The following is a 17,258-nucleotide window of genomic DNA, read 5'->3' as shown; positions in this document are numbered from 1 at the left end:
AAAGTTATTTATAATGTTTTTCTTATACCTATACAAAAATGTTTTGCTTTTCATTTCTATTTTAACCTGAATGGGCTGTTTTACAAGGTGATTGTTTACAATCACTTTAAGCAACGACCATCAACAACTAAAGTAAAACTATAGGCAAAAAAAAGTAGTTTTGCCGTTAGTTCTACTCTTAGGCCCCTTTCACATGGACTGCTGTTCTGCCGCAGTTAAAAGCATGTTTATTTTCTTCTGAAATTTAAGACTCCAGGCACAGAGATCAGCTGCATTTGTACAGTGCGATTGTGGTTGTGTTTAGCTGCGGCATGATATTGAACGGGGATCCGACTTGGATCCCTGCCAATACCAGCCACTGTGTATGGTATGAATCTTGAGGGGGAATTCCACGCCAAATTTAAAATAAAAAAAGAGCATACCACGCCTTTAGGTCTGCTATGGATTTTAAGGGGAACCCCGTACACCAAAAAAAACGGCGTGGGGGTCCCCCCAAAATCCATACCAGACCCTTATCCGAGCACGCAGCCCGGTCGGTCAGGAAAGAAGAGGAAAGACATCAAAGAAAAGAAGAGGGAAGAAGACGACGTGGAGGAACCGGCCCCTGCTAGTAAAAGAGGTGCAAGAAGATAGCGGAGAAGCCCGGCAGAAGGACACCGAAGAAGAGGGAAAAAGATGATGCGGAAGACCGGGCCTCCGCTAGTAAAAGAGCTGCAAGAAGATAGCGGAGAAGGCACCGGAGAGCAGAAGAAGAGACCCCCAAATCGGAAGAAGTCCCCGAAGTCGGAAGAAGACCCCCGGAGCTGCCTAATAAATGACTTTTAAAACCTGTGTAGTGTGTTTAAAAAAAAAAAAATAATTCCTCCAGGTTAATGGGTAGGGGTACGATGTACCCCATGCTCATTCACCTAGGGTAGGGGGGCTGGGATCTGGGGGCCCCCTTATTAAAGGGGGCTCCCGGATTCCGATAAGCTATCCACCCGCAAACCCCCGACAACCAACGGTCAGGGTTGTCGGGAAGAGGCCATGTCCTCATCAACATGGGGACACGGTGCTTTGGGAAGGGGGGACCAAATTTAAAATTTGGCGTGGAGTTCCCCCTCAAGATTCATACCAAACGCAGCTGACAAAGTGCACTGCGATTACCTGCGGTTATGTGAAGATAGCTGTGCCAAATCGCTCCTGGATGCAGTCAATTCTATTTTTTCTCTCTGCACCAAACTGCAGGTAACAAAACTGCAGCTAAACACAGTGTGTGAAGGGGGCCATAGGAAAGTGGTGTGTGCTTTTAGCTGCGGTAGAATCCGCAGCTAAAAGCACCATTCTATCCGTCCGTGTGAAAGGGGCCTAAGGATCCACATACAAGCTGAGTTGCTTTACACAAGCAGTCAAGGGGAATTTTGGGCAAGATAAAAATGGCCTCCACAGATTGAGGAACAATACTATCTTTTTTGCTTTCATAAAGGAAAAAAAAGTGGATTATAAGGTAAGAGAAATTTGTTATAATTACAGAGGGCATATGTTTTTTGTGTGACCAGATTCTGCATGTAATCACCTAAATCCTACTCGCAAGTCTACATGGTTTGTTGAGTTTGTACCTGAAACATTATCTGAAACCCATTTTTATTTTCTGTAATACTAGATGATCACATTACAGAACAGAGCTGCTGTGTTACAAAAGAGCTGTCATGTTGCGGAGTAGATTGGGGAACAGTACAAGGGACTTGCCCTTACAGAACACATTTGACACTGCTGATGTTTTATAGGAGACACAGAGAGACTGCAACAATGTTATAATTTACTTAAAGTGAAGCTCCGCTTATTTGACTCCTCTCCCCCTCTGCTTCCACATTTGGCACATTTTGGGGGAGGGGGAGCAGGTACCTGGTTTGGACAGGTACACGCTCCCGTTTCCAGCTGACTTCCCCCCGGCAAACTCATCTGGAAGTTCGGCCTCCCCCGCTGCTGGGCCATTCACAAAACGCAGCTCGCTTTGCGCATGTGTTGTAGGGAACCGGCTTTGAAGTCAGCATTGGTAGCTGCTGACTTCCTTTTTTTTCTGAAGGAGCCTGAGGTTTGCTTTAACCTGCCTAGCAGTATTCCCGAGTCTGGCTCAGAGTGAAATTTCAGTACCATTAGCGGTAACCCCGAGCCAGACTCGGGATCGCATCGCAGGATACAGGGAGAGTTACTTACCTTGTCCCCTGGATCCTGCGATGTCTCCTGCTGTGTGTGTGTGTGTGTGTGTGAGCTGTCTCCTCGCTCGATTCACACAGTGCCCATGTGCCGCGATGCACGGGGGGCGGAGATCGGCGCCAAATTCAAAAAAGTAAAAACACACAATACATACAGTATACTGTAATCTTACAGATTACAGTACTGTATGAAATAAATACACATCCCCTTTGTCCCTAGTGGTCTGCCCAGTATCCTGCATGTAGTTTTATATTAAAAATACTGTTTCTCTTATCGTCCATGGATGGACACAGCACCTTAAATCTTTACCTGGGATTCCCACAGACACTTTGTCAGTAGTCCTGCAATCCTTTATTGCCAGAGTGCAGATGTGAGGGGGGTACAAGGCAGCCCCTCTCCCTGCTATCCCCTTGGGAATGATCTATAGGGGGCGGGCGCCCCTTTTTCCGGTCACGGCACTTTCTGTCTCACAGGTGTGCGGGCGGCGACTTGGTCGTCCGTTCACACTTTTTTCCAGATTTTACATGGTTGCTGTGATTGCATTATCTGACGCTTCTTTCGGCCGCTAGGTTTTGCAGGCGGCTGTTTACTGTTGCACCTCCTCTGTTGAGGAGCTTTGCTTGTTTTGGGGTGAAGTTAAAATTGGTTTTACTGATACTGTTCCCACCCCTCGTTTTTGACACTGCTTGGGGACGTCCCACTTGTCAAGATTTAAGGAGCTGTGTCCGTCCATGGACGATAAGAGAAAATAGGATTTTATGTACTCGCCGTAAAATCCTTTTCTCTGACGTCCATGGATGGACACAGCACCCACCCCTCCTTTTTAGGTTTGTACTGCTTGCTACGAACTGAGGATGCATACTGCAGGGAGGAGGGTTATGTCTGGAGGGACCACCCCCTGGGTGGGGCTGTTCAACTCTGTTAAAGTAACATGTATTTAATTATCTAACATGTTTCTGCCTAGTCCTCTCCTGTAAACAGGGAACATAACCCACTTGTCAAGATTTAAGGAACTGTGTCCATCCATGGACGTCAGAGAAAAAGATTTTACGGTGAGTACAAAAAATCCTATTTTTCTGCTTGGAAACTGGAGATTGTCCATAGCAACCAAAAAGTGTCCCTTTATGTCAAAAGTGGTTTAAGACCAGCTAGAAAACAGCGATAATAAATTAGAACCATTTGCAGAATTGAGCGATAGCGATTTGTGGGCAAATTCGTCATCAAACACTGAAAGTAATAACAGCGACAATTCGACAACTGGGAAAATTTCAGTGATTTTGATTTGATTACATTATTGAATAATTTTTATTAGAATTATAATAAATAATTATAACAAATAATAATATATTATGATTTTGTGTTTCAAACTTTATCATACTTGGGATGTCTACTAGACTCTTGTTTGGTCAGATTTAAGTGAGTTATTCCTAAGAATTACAGGCCTACAATAGAAAACGCCAAATTTCCATGCAAAATAATGGTACCGCTTTCAGCACCTAAAATCTGAAATAATCATACTGCCAGGGAGGTTAAAGCAATACTAAACCCAAAACCAAAAATGTAATATATTGCAGCTTACCAATTATTAGATGTGGTGGCTGTATTTGTTTCCTTTTTTGTGGCTTTTTCCCCCTCCTTTTTTTTACCTGGTGGTCCAGCCAGTAACACACAAATCATAGTAGATTTACCCAATCTGGATGAAGGAAAATAGGGGGGTACCTTTTGGACAGCAGAATTGTTAATCTCAGGGGAGGGGGTGTTAGATTTATTACCAGATTTAGATACACTAACAAATTGAAGCCAAACTCCAGCTAACACGTTATAAGGCCCAGTTCACACCTATGCATTTTTTTGTGCATTTTCTGTTTTGCAGAAACACACTACAGTCAATTTAACATGGTTTCCTCTGGGTCACATTCACATCTGTGCATTTTATGGAAAGGGCCAGGGACCAGCAGGTTGTGTTTTTGGTTCCATAGACTTCAGTGGATTAAAAATGTGTATTGAAAAACACAAAATGCACCTGAAATATGCATTAACTGCAACCTGCATAGGTGTGAACAAGGCCTTACAGCAGGGGTGCCCAACCAGTGGCCTGGGGGGTGCATGTGGCTTGTGAAGCCCTCTGATGTGGCCAGTGACCTCCTGCTCTGGGATGAAATAAAATAAAATACTGGTATTAAAGGTAAGTTTATTACTGATATCACAGTGTATATATGGGCATATCTGTTCTGCAGCGATTACTGGGCTGCCTTCAAACTGATCCACAGGTGCAGAGAAGTGCACCTGTGGGTTACCTGCACTGAGACATAGACTTCTGTTACCTGCGAGTTTGGTGTGCTGAGAGTATAGTGGGCTCTATAGAGCCGAGTTGGCTGTCATCTACCCCCTCCGTTCATTGTGGCCCGCGACCGGTTACCAAGTAGCCCTTGCTCTTCAAAAGGTTGGGCACCCCTGCCTTACAGCAAACATGTGTTTTCCTTTTGGGGTAAAGATATTACATCAATAAATAAAAGCTGAACATTGTAAGAACCCCAGTCAGTGGCAAATGATTTGTCTCATCCCTAACTACATCTGCAAGAAAACTTGTTCTTTTGAAAAACAACAGACTTACTGGCAGAATCACCAGGTGGCAAAAAGGAAAAATAAAGCCAACAAATTTAAATGAATGTAGCCACCAAACCAAAGTATTTGTAATCTGCAATATAATTGTTTGCTTTTGGGTTTAATACTGCTTTAACCTGACCACAGGGCAAGCTTCAGTGTGCTCTAAACAAAGCTCCAATCTTCAAATCCACCATCAATGAATCCATCATCTGACCTGATTCATTGGGGGTTATTTACGAAAAGGCAAATCCACTTTGCACTACAAGTGCACTTGGAAGTGCAGTCACTGTAGATCTGAGGGGTAGATCTGAAATGAGGGGAAACTCGGCTGATTTTATCATCCCATCACGTGCAAGCTAAAATTATGTTTTTGATTTTTCTTGCATGTTCCCCTAGTCGATTTACAGCGACTACACTTGCAGTGCACTTGTAGTGGAAAGTGGATTTGCCTTTCGTAATTAACCCCCATTGTCTCACCTGAAACCCCTTTCATGTTGCTGATAAACTGCAGATACCCAACATGCAACTTGTTTCAATACTACTACTTGAAGAGCTTTACATATTCTGATGGTATGACATATTTATAATTATGCAGTTATAAAAATGCAGAGGTATGCATAATTCACTGCCTCATTAAATGATGCCTTGCTCACAGAACCATGTCTGATTGTGTTTTCATTTCACAGAAAATTGCTTCCATTTCTGTTCCAAAGGAAAATGCCAGGGATTTGCTTCAATGCAAAAGATTTCCTCCGATCCGTTGCCCCAGTCTTCAGGAAAATCATCAGCTGGAAAAAAGGTACAATGAGTTAAAACATTTTTTTTAATTGTACAGATATTTTGCACTATGGCTTTTAACCATTTACTAATTGCTTTACTTTGATGTCAAGTGGATGCTTTATACACTGAGAATTTATGATGATTTGTTATAATATTATGTAATAGCAGAAGTTTAAATCTTGAAAGCACATGTGCATAGCACTTTGTATTATACGAAGCAAGACCTCTATGATAAATAAATAAACTCTCCTCCACTTGTAATAACACAGATGGAAAATTAGTCTCAGAGAAGCAATGTGTGTAGTAGAAAAAAAGTAGTCCCCTGACAGCATTTTTTCTACCTCCCCTTTTAAACTAAAGGCAGGTTCTGGGCATTCAAAGGGTCAAATATGGGGAAGCCATCCATTTAAAAAAAAAATTTTTTTTAAGAGTTTTCAGCCAGGTGCTTGGCGAGGGATGATAGTGAGAAAGACACTGTGCTGCTCTCTATTTGCCCACTAAACTGTTCATGCTAAACCTAGCAACATTGCCTGCCTCCAGCCAGTAGGGGGAGCAGACATGCCTAAAAAATTCAAGAGACCTCTTTGCTGGCCACAATGGAATGTAGGAATTAAAGTTCAGAAAGGGAGCCATGCTATGAACTCTTATGGACCATTGGACTACAGATCCCAGAGGGACAGTAATAGTTTAGGGAAAGAGCTGCATTTTCTCAGGATGTAGAGGACACAGCTTCTTCTTGCCATGAGGGAGCCCAGAGAGTGCACATCACTGTTCAGTGTGCACCATCACTACTGCATAACTGTAGCCTGAGTAGGATCCGGAGTCCAGATGCACAAACAGTCATCTGGGTGCCGAGCAGGGAGTGGACTGATCACTGTGTGTGACCACATGGTAAGCTGTAAAATTGCTGGGACTGGTGTGGATATTTATTATCTACTGCTAGAGGGACTGAGCCCTTAACCACTTAACCCCCGGACCATATTGCTGGTCAAAGACCAGGCCACGTTTTGTGATTCGGCACTGCGTCGCTTTAACCGACAATTGCGCGGTCGTGCGACGTGGCTCCCAAACAAAATTGGCGTCCTTTTTTTCCCACAAATAGAGCTTTCTTTTGGTGTTATTTTATTACTTCTGCAGTTTTTAGTTTTTGCGCTATAAACAAAAATAGAGCGACAATTTTGAAAGAAAATAATATTTTTTACTTTTTGCTATAATAAATATCCCCCAAAAATATATATATATAAAAAAAAAAAAATTCTCCTTGTATTCGTCTACATATTTTTCGTAAAAAAAAAAAATCGCAATAAGCGTTTATTGATTGGTTTGCGCAAAAGTTATAGCGTTTACAAAATAGGGGATAGTTTTATGGCATTTTTCTTAATATTTTTTTTTTTACTAGTAATGGCGGCGATCAACGATTTTTATCGGTACTGCGACATTATGGCGGACATTTTTGACACATTTTTGGGACCATTTGCATTTTTATAGCGATCAGTGCTGAAAAAAATGCATTGATTACAATAAAAATGCCACTGGCAGTGAAGGGGTTAACACTAGGGGGCGAGGAAGGGGTTAATCATGTTCCCTGGGTGTGTTCTAACTGAAGGGGGGGTGGACTGACATGGGGAAATGACAAATCGCTGTTCATACATTGTATGAAAAGACGATGGGTCATTTCCCCCCCCTGACAGGGCCGGGAACTGTGTGTTTACACCACCGGGCACCGGGCACGCGCGTCGGCGGCGAACGGGGTGCGCGCTCCTATTGGCTGCTCGGCGAGATGATGTATAGCTACGTGCTCTCACCCAGCATAGACGACCTGCCGCCGTATAACTGCGTCGGCTGGTCGGCAAACAGTTAAGGGACTGATCATACAGCCATCTAGTAGCCTTATTGCTGACTGGAGGCTTGACTGGCACTATGGGCCAGTCAAGGTACAACTGGGCCTCAATGCTAGCTGGCTGAAGAGATAGGAATAAAGACTGTTCCTTTACAGCTGCTACACAGAGACCTTTACCCATTGCTTATGTTAAGATGTACCTCTCAGGGGACATTGCACCATATCCTTGCATTTTAGATTAGTTTTAGTATTATTCACATTGCAGTTAAAGCTTATATGCACTGTTTATTGCTGACTATTGTGTTTAAACAAGTCTAGTGGTACAGACCTCTATTCTAACTTATCTTGGCATAGTGATTATACTGTCTAGCAGATTATGTCTGAACCTACCTTCTGTGTGTTCATCGGACCACCATTTATTCTAATCCATATCAATACATTGCGTTCATTGACCACTAACCGGTCTTGTGTCTATTTCCTGGTACTGATTTACAACCAAGTTAAAAGGTATCCTATACTCGTGTTCTTATTAGTGTTTGCAGTAACTTTAATTCAACCAGGTGTATCAAAGGGACTGAGGGTGTTCTTGAAGTCGAGGCACAGAATAGAACAGAGAACCCGGATTACCAAGCTCCTTCATGGGATTTTCTCCCTCCTACAGTAATGAAGGGATCACAGAGTTGATGTTCGCTGCTATAATCAAAGCTTACCTCATGCCCCGCACGCACGATCACTTTTTGTGATGAAAAAAAAATTACATTTTTAAAAACGTCATTTAAAATCATTGTGTGTGGGCTAAACATCATTTTTTGTCTTCTGAAAAACGACCAAAAAAAAGGTCGAACATGCTTCAATTTTTTATATCATTTTTTAAAATGTCATTTTTTGTGTCGTAAAAAATTATCGTGTGTGGGCAAAAACAACGTTTTAAACCCGCACATGCCCAGAAGCAAGTTATGAGACGGGAGGTAAAACTACCATTCATAATGGAGTAAGCACATTCATCACGCTGTAACAGACAAAAAAGCACGAATCGTCTTTTACTAACAAGTAACCAGCTAAAAGCAGCCTCAAGGCGAATAGAACTTCCCCTTTAGAGTGCCGTCGCTTTGTTCATCATTTTTCAAAAACGTTGGTGTGTGGGTAACATCATTTTTAATGATGAAGTTGGAAAAATTTCATTTTTTTCATGATAAAAAATGAAATTTTTTTTCATCACAAAAAGTGATCGTGTGTACGCGGCATTAGAAGGGAGGCCCACTTGTTAGCATTTATCTAGCCTTATCTGGCAGGTTTTATACAATTACTCTTTTTTAAGTGGCAGTGCTGGGGGGGGGGGGGTTGGGTGATGAGATCAGTAGCAGCATTGCTGGGGATTGGGATCTATGGCACTCACTTGCTCTCTCACAGTTTGGGACTCTATGCTCCATGTTCCATGTATGCTCTGGCTCTCGCCACGTGTCTTCAGGTCACTATCCCAAGAAGGGATCTCCTCAGACGGCGATGGGAGTCTGCTGTGCATTTAATGACAGTGATACAGTAATACACAGTGCAGCTGAGAACTCAATGAGCGGAGAAGCTGGGTGAGCAGTCCGCTCTCCCATCATCAGCTCTGAGTAAATAGCCGAAGAACCATACTGGCAGAACGCAAGCGCAACTGGTGCCATTGCCCAGGTTGCCAGTGTACCTTTTGGAAGGTATTCTATTGCATTGATTGAAAGCTTGAGCTTTCTGTGTTATCAGTTGTTGCTGCCTAAATTGGCCTCACCTGAATTATTTATAAATGTAAACACCTTTTGATTAGATAATAAGAGTTGTGTGCATTATACCCAAATACAGTACTTTTATTGGCATACCGTGTTTCCCCGAAAATAAGCCCGGGTCTTATATTAATTTTGGCAACAAAAGACATGGTAGGGCTTATTTTTGGGGTAGGTCTTACCATGTAATGTGCTGTCTTCTCTCCCCCTCTCCCTCCCTGCCTGTCAGGAATCCCCAGTGTGAACTGAGTTAACATGCTTGTAAAATCCTATAATCCACTCTATTACAGTATTACATAATGTACAATGTGTGCGTTTCTGTAAAAAAATTGTGCCAAATACCTTCGTTATATGGCCGCTCTGCGCTTCTGTGACCCGCCAGAGCTCTCTTCCCCACAATTATATTACAGAAACACACACATTGTACATTATATAATACTGTAATAGAGCGGATTATAGGATTTTACAAGCATTCTGAACTAGGGCTTATTTTCGGGGTAGGGCTTATATTGCAGCCCTCCTGGAAAATAACGCTAGGTCTTATTTTCGGGGTAGGTCTTACTTTCGGGGAAACACGGTACATTGAAAAATCTGTTACATATGAATGACGTAATTATCAATTTTGTTTTTTTAGTTCTTGAGAGCATCGTATTAGACCCAAGAATAGCCGCGTGGCTTTTAAACCCAGCTGAGAGTAATCCAACATTTGAAGATTTAGTGAAAAAGTATTGTGACAAGACAGACGCAAGAAACACTGAGAGTCCTTCAGATACCCAAGTTTGTATATTCAGCATTTTACCTGAAGTTAACTGTACTATAATTTAGCCCAGTAAGGTCTATGCACATTTAATTCTGTAAAAATGTGTTCCTTTCTATTTTTTTTTTTTTTTATGCATTTAAACATGTGTTAACATACATCTCATTTGTGTGATTACCCCTCCAGAACGCAAATGCAGCGGGTAATATAAGTATTGAACACGTCACCATTTTTCTTAAGCTGACATCTGAAGGGCAGCACAGTGATAGACAGAGGATGGGAGCTGCCCCAGTTAACTGATTGGTTGCTAGAATGCAGGAGTGGTCCTAGCAATGGACGAAACCCAGTGAACGAAAAGAAGGCCGTGTCGGACTTCTCCTCTCCCCACAATGCACCTTCCAGGTTCTTCCCACACCTCCCTCTCTTTCTTTATCGTACATCACGGGACACAGAGAAGCATAGTAATTACTATGTGGGTTATAGAGAGTACCTTCAGGTGTGGACACTGGCACGCCCTTAAGGCAAGAAGTTCCCTCCCCTATATAACCCCTCCCATACCGGGAGTGCCTCAGTTTTTTGCCAGTGTCTAAGGTGTTGGTCACGAGTGAACATGTGCTCCAAGGAGCTCCACTGGAGGGATCCATATTGGATGTAAAAAGCCTCCATGAAATCCGGATCCGTCCAAAGTGCTTCTGAGCCAAAGTGGACGGTACCCGGGCCCCGGTTAAGAAGAACGGGGTTTGGCCTGTAATGCTTCTCTTTGAGAGCTGGATCCTGGTTATTCAGTACTTTGGTCAATTTCCTAATACCAAAAGTTTACTGACAGGGTGCGATATGGGTCCAGGGGTGTGGTGTTTTCCTGTCCATGGACCCCGGTCCCTGAAGGTCTATAGACGCTGCTCTCCGTGATGGGTGAAGATTGGACTGTCTGTTTTTGCAGAGTCCTGCAGCGTTGGATCAGGTAAGTGAAGGTGCTTCAGGACTTGGTCCTAGGAGTAACCTTCCTTTATTTGAGCCATTATGTTTGCCTAAAGCTATCTGTCTGTGCTTCTCCTATATGGTCCTGTGTGTTGTGGGGAGGAGGGGTATCTCTAGTCAGGTAGTTAGCCCCTCCTGTGCAGGTTAAAGCAGAAAAAAGTTGTCCAAAATGTTTGGCTTCACTTGGCTTACCTGGTCCTCACATGGAGCTGTGGTGTTCCATCCTCATGCATGAGCGCGTAGCGTCATGCGCGCGCGACATTGATGTGTCTTAGGCGCACGCGCGCGCACAAATTAATTTTTTGTACGCTGCTTCAGTGCGCACGAATGTGCGCGGCGTGCTCCGGGAGATGCGTGTGACGACATGTGCGCGGCTACATGTGCGCGCGTAGCCTCGTGGTGCACGCCTAACAGCGGCGCGCGCATGCGCGCGCAGGGGGTCTATCTCAGCTGTTCTCTATGAGACTTGAGATTACAGGACAGAGCAGGTCAGGTGATTACACCTAGTCCTTATATGCTCCAGTCCACCTAACTGGTTCTGGCTGACAGTGGACACAGAGATCTTGTGCACATACTTTCAGTATTTAGTACTGGTGGTGGACAGTGACATCTGCTTAAGGCGCATAGTGGGCTCTGCACCTTGCCAACCATCAAATAGCAGCGTCAGTGCTGGTCTATAGGTTCGCAAGTAGTTGCAACTATTGTGAGTACCTCAGCTTTATCATGGCTAAAGGCTCAGGGACTAGAAGCAAAAAAGCAAAGGGATCGCCATCTGGCTCAGAGGATCTCGGGCATGCTCCTGCGGCTGCTTCCTCTCCTGAAAAATTGAAGGAGGCCCAGGGTGAACCATCAGGGCTGTCAGATGCCTGTTCTGCCCTTGTCCCACCTGCTCCAGTTTTTGTGACACAGGAGGCTCTGGCCTCAGCTATGGGGGGTCTGGAGCAGAGATTAGCGACCTTGATTGCATCCTCTCTCTCAAGGGAAAAACGCACAAGGTCCCCCTCTCCCTCTGAGGAGTCCCTCGATTTGGGGCATGCATCCTCAGAAGAGGTTGATTTACCCTCTGGAGATCTGGCAGAAGGTCAGCTGGAAGTAGTGGACTCTGAGGATTCCACTTTGGGAGAACCCTTTTCGGCGTCGCAATCCGAAAAATTGTTGGTCCAGTGCCTCACTGAGATGGTCCGTTCGGCCTTCAAGTTGCCACTTTCAGAGCCAGCTTCAAGTGCAGTCTCGTCTTTAGGCTCCTTAAAAGCTCCTCAAGCTAATTATTCCTTCCCGGTTCACCCCCTGCTGGAAGGGCTTATCTACAAGGATTGGGAACATCCAGATAGATATTTTCTTCCTCCTAAGAAGTTTTCGGTTTTATACCCCATGGAGGAACAATTCACTAAAAAATGGGGCATCCCCAAGGTTGACGCAGCTGTGTCCTGCGTAAACAAATCTTTGACCTGTCCAGTAGACAACGTTCTGGTATTCAAAGATCCGACAGACAAGAGATTAGAGACTTTATTAAAAACCTCTTTTGCTTCGGCGAGAGGAATAACCCAGCCTGCAATTGCGGCTTTTGGGATTTGCCAGGCTTTGAAAGACCAGTTTAAAGGGGTCTTAAAGGAATTGCCGGCACAACAGGCCCAGAATTTGGCTGAGTTCCCCAGAGCATTATGTTTTGCCATAGATGCTATTAAGGACTCCATTCAGCAGTCCTCACGTCTCACTCTCTCGCTAGTTCATATGCGCAGGTTACTCTGGCTGAAGAACTGGTCTGCTGAAGCCCCGTGTAAAAAATTACTGGCGGGGTTTCCCTTTCATGGAGAGCGTTTGTTTGGGGAAGATCTGGATGCTTATATTCAGAAAATTTCCAGTGGCAAAAGTACACTGTTGCCAGTAAAGAAAAGGTTTAGGGGTTCCCCCGCCTTTAAGAGATCCTCCTCTCCTATCCCTAGTACTTCCAGTACCAGGCAGTTCCGACGGCCTCCTGGACAATTCAATGCAGGTGGGAAGCCACAGGGCCAGCCTCAGGCTTCCAAAAAGCCTTGGAACCGTAAGCCACAGGCCAAGCCAGCAACCAAGTCAGCATTATGAAGGTTCTCCCCCACTCAGCCGGGTGGGGGGAAGGCTTCAGCTGTTTGCGGAGGCTTGGCTAGCCAGGATCCAAGACAGGTGGGTCCTCTCTACGGTCTCCGGGGGCTACAAGCTGGAGTTGAGCGAATTTCCTCCACCGCGCTTCTTAACCTCGAACGTCCCAAAGGACCTCGGCAAAAGAAGGTCCTTAGCATTGGCCTTAGATCATCTGTTATCCCAAGGGGTAATCAGAGAACTGCCAGTGGAAGAATAAGGTTTGGGGTTTTATTCCAATCTCTTCACCGTCCCCAAACCAAACGGGGATGTAAGACCCATCCTGGACCTCAAGGCCTTAAACAAGTTCCTAAAGGTCCAATCATTCCGGATGGAATCGATCAGGTCAGTGGTGGCCTCCCTGCAAGGAGGGGAACTACTAGCGTCCATCGATATAAAGGACGCATACTTGCACGTTCCTATCTTTCTCGACCATCAGAAGCTGCTTCGCTTCGCGGTAAATCAGCGCCACTTCCAGTTCGTGGCCTTACCTTTTGGTCTGGCCACCGCTCCTCGTGTTTTCATGAAAGTATTGGCTCCACTGTTAGCCTATCTAAGGTCTCAAGGCATATCCATAGTAGCCTATCTAGACGACCTATTGGTAGTAGACCGGTCAGTGGCCGATCTAAACTCAGCGGTACACAGAACCGTAAAATTTCTGGAATCCATGGGTTGGGTTCTCAACCTGGACAAGTCAGCCTTAATGCCTGTGCAAAGGCTCGAATATGTGGGTCTACTCATAGACACAAAGCTAAAAAGGGTCTTCCTGCCCCAAAGGAAGTTCGAGGCTTTAAGAGAACTAGTTCAACTAGTCAAAGCAAAGCGTCAGCCTCCCATTCGCCTCTGTATGAGGTTACTGGGAAAGATGGTAGCCTCGTTCGAGGCCGTTCCATTTGCGCAGTTCCACTCAAGGGAGCTTCAACATGCCATTCTGTCCGCTTGGAACAAAAAGGTTCAAGCCTTGGATCTCCCTATGTCTCTCTCCTGGTCAGTCCGGCAGAGCCTTTGTTGGTGGCTGGTTCCTCGGAACCTGCTAAAGGGGAAGTCCTTTGTTCCCGTGACATGGCAGGTTGTGACCACGAACGCCAGTCTGCTAGGCTGGGGTGCAGTCCTGGGAGGTTTGTCTCTCCAGGGGAAATGGTCAACCTCCGAGAGGTCTCTACCCATAAATCTGCTGGAAATTCGAGCAGTCTATCTAGCCCTGTCAGCTTGGTCAGACAGGTTGAAGGGTCTTCCGGTCAGGGTTCAATCAGACAATGTCACTGCCGTGGCATACATAAATCACCAGGGGGGCACAAGAAGTCGTGCAGCCCAAAGAGAGGTGAATCGAATCCTGACCTGGGCAGAGAAATATGTCCCATGCATATCTGCAGTGTTCATTCCGGGAATAGACAATTGGCGAGCAGACTATCTAAGCCGCCAACAGGTGCTTCCAGGGGAATGGACTCTTCACCCCGACATCTTCCAGAGCATTTGTCAGAGGTGGGGAACACCAGATGTCGATCTCTTTGCATCGAGGTTCAATGCAAGGGTGGGCAACTTTCTGTCCCGGACAAGGGATCCACTTGCTTACGGCACGGATGCACTGGTGTTCCCATGGGACCAGTTCTCCCTAATGTATGCGTTTCCTCCGCTGCAATTATTACCCCGTCTTCTTCGCAGGGTAAAGTCGGAAGGAAGACCAGTGATTCTGGTGGCTCCAGCGTGGCCCAGAAGGGCCTGGTTCGCGGACATTGTAAGGATGTCCGTGGGGCAACCGTGGTCCCTTCCGCTTCGGCCGGACCTATTGTCCCAGGGGCCAATATTCCATCCTTCCTTACCGTCTCTCAATTTGACGGTTTGGCTATTGAGTCCCATATCTTAAAGAAAAGGGGTCTCTCTAATGCGGTGGCATCTACTTTGATTAATGCCAGAAAACCGGCATCCAGACTTATCTATTACCGAGTTTGGAAATCTTATGTGGCCTGGTGCGAGACCAGGGGTTGGCATCCCCGGAGGTATCTCATTGGCAGAATTCTGGAGTTTCTGCAGTTAGGGGCAGACATGAAGTTGGCCCTAAGCACCATTAAGGGCCAGATCTCGGCCTTATCGATTTTTTTCCAAAGGCCACTAGCTACACATTCCCTGATCAAAACCTTTTTGCAAGGTGTGATCCGGCTTAGTCCACCAGTCAAGATTCCCTTGTGTCCATGGGATCTGAATCTGGTCCTTTCTGTCTTACAGAAACAACCATTTGAGCCCTTGGCTCATATTCCTTTGGTCCTTCTGACCAGGAAGGTGATATTTTTGGTAGCCATAACCTCCGCCAGGAGGGTTTCGGAGTTGGCGGCCTTGTCTTGTAAGGAACCGTACCTTATATTTCATAAGGATAGAGTGGTCCTACGGCCCCACCCGGCTTTCCTACCTAAAGTTGTTTCAAAATTTCATTTGAATCAGGATCTTGTTCTCCCGTCTTTTTTCTCAGAACCTAGTTCTGCAAGGGAGAAGTCTTTACATACGCTAGACGTATTAAGAGCAGTTAAGATCTATCTTAAGGCTACTGCTCAGGTCCGGAAAACTGATACATTGTTTATCCTGCCAGAAGGTCCCAGATGTGGGCAGGCAGCGTCGAAGTCCACTATCTCCAAATGGATTCGGCAGGTCATTACTCAAGCCTATGGCTTGAGGGGAAAGGTTCCCCCGTTTAAGGTTAAAGCACATTCCACTAGAGCGGTGGGTACTTCCTGGGCAGTGCATCATCAAGCCTCCATGGCTCAAGTCTGCAAGGCCGCGACATGGTCGTCTGTCCATACTTTCACTAAGTTTTATCAATTGGACATAAGAAAGAATGAGGAGAGCGCCTTTGGGCGCAGTGTGCTGCAGGCTGCAGTTTGATTCCTCATGTCTGATGCCGCCCGGCTTATTTCTTGGGGTCTCCCTCCCCTCATAGCATTGCTTTAGGACGTCCCACATAGTAATTACTATGCTTCTCTGTGTCCCGTGATGTACGATAAAGAAAATAGGATTTTTATAACAGCTTACCTGTAAAATCCTTTTCTTGAAGTACATCACGGGACACAGAGCACCCGCCCCTCTTTTTGGGGTATTTGGGACACTTATTGCTTGCTACAAAACTGAGGCACTCCCGGTATGGGAGGGGTTATATAGGGGAGGGAACTTCTTGCCTTAAGGGCGTGCCAGTGTCCACACCTGAAGGTACTCTCTATAACCCACATAGTAATTACTATGCTTCTCTGTGTCCCGTGATGTACTTCAAGAAAAGGATTTTACAGGTAAGCTGTTATAAAAATCCTATTTTCCCCTTGTATTCGCCCTTTCTCTCTAGCTTGTCTGAGGGTCGCAGTCATTTATCGGCCTCCTGGATCAGTGACATGCTTTCTGGATGACTTCTCTGCATGACTACCTTATTTTCTCTCGTCTGAAGTGCCTGCCATCATCCTAGGTGACTTTAACATTCCAATCAATGTTAAAGCGGAGTTCCGGCCACAATTTCACTTTTTAAATATAAATACCCCTGTAATACACAAGCTTAATGTATTCTAGTAAAGTTAGTCTGTAAACTAAGGTCCGTTTTGTTAGGTTGTTACAGCATTTAGACACTTTATAAAATAGAAATTGACTGGGGCCATCTTAAGTGTGGGCATCATGAAGCCAGACTGTATGACTTCCTGCATTTCAGCCTTGCAGATCTCTCGCACATGCTCAGTGCTGCACAAGCAGTGTCAGATCAGGTTTCAGCACCTGTGCTGTCCAAGTCACATGATTCTTTGAGACTGGGGAGTGCACAGACTCCTGGAAAGTTACACCCACTACATTCCCAGGAGTCTGTGCGGTGTAGGTTAGGAAGCATTAAGCACCTAGGTGCAGGAAGTCGGAAGATTAACTATTCTGCCTAGCAACAACACTTTGAAAGCATCTAAAAAATTTTTTTTTTTTCGGAAAGGACTAATGACATTTTTTTAAAACTACTGATGTAATGTTATATTTATGGGTGGAACTCCACTTTAATATTGCAACTACTTCACAACTACTCAACCGAATCTCCTCTTTCAACCCTAACACAATGGACACAAACCACCACTCACTCCAATGGCAACCTCATATTCTCCCATCGCTGCACTCCCTGCAACCTCTCTAACACCCCCTTTTCTTCATTCTGATCACAACCTTATCCGTTTCACACTCTCCTTGTCTCCTACCTTCCATGCTGCCAACCCACAAACCA

General features: G+C 45.1%; 1 protein-coding gene across 1 annotated transcript in view; it reads left to right on the top strand.

The window, feature by feature from the left end:
- Positions 1-17,258, top strand: part of POLN (DNA polymerase nu) — a 268,106-nt gene that overhangs the window by 11,901 nt on the left and 238,947 nt on the right. Inside the window, exons 3-4 of the mRNA XM_040335297.1 lie at positions 5,490-5,602; positions 9,818-9,960. Coding sequence (XP_040191231.1) covers positions 5,490-5,602; positions 9,818-9,960 — 256 coding nt within the window. The remainder of the gene's footprint in view (positions 1-5,489; positions 5,603-9,817; positions 9,961-17,258) is intronic.

This window comes from Rana temporaria, chromosome 1 (assembly GCF_905171775.1).
Source record: "Rana temporaria chromosome 1, aRanTem1.1, whole genome shotgun sequence".
NCBI classification, from domain to species: domain Eukaryota; kingdom Metazoa; phylum Chordata; class Amphibia; order Anura; family Ranidae; genus Rana; species Rana temporaria.
The sequence above is the reverse complement of the archived record's forward strand: the minus strand, read 5'-3'. Positions and strand labels throughout refer to the sequence as shown.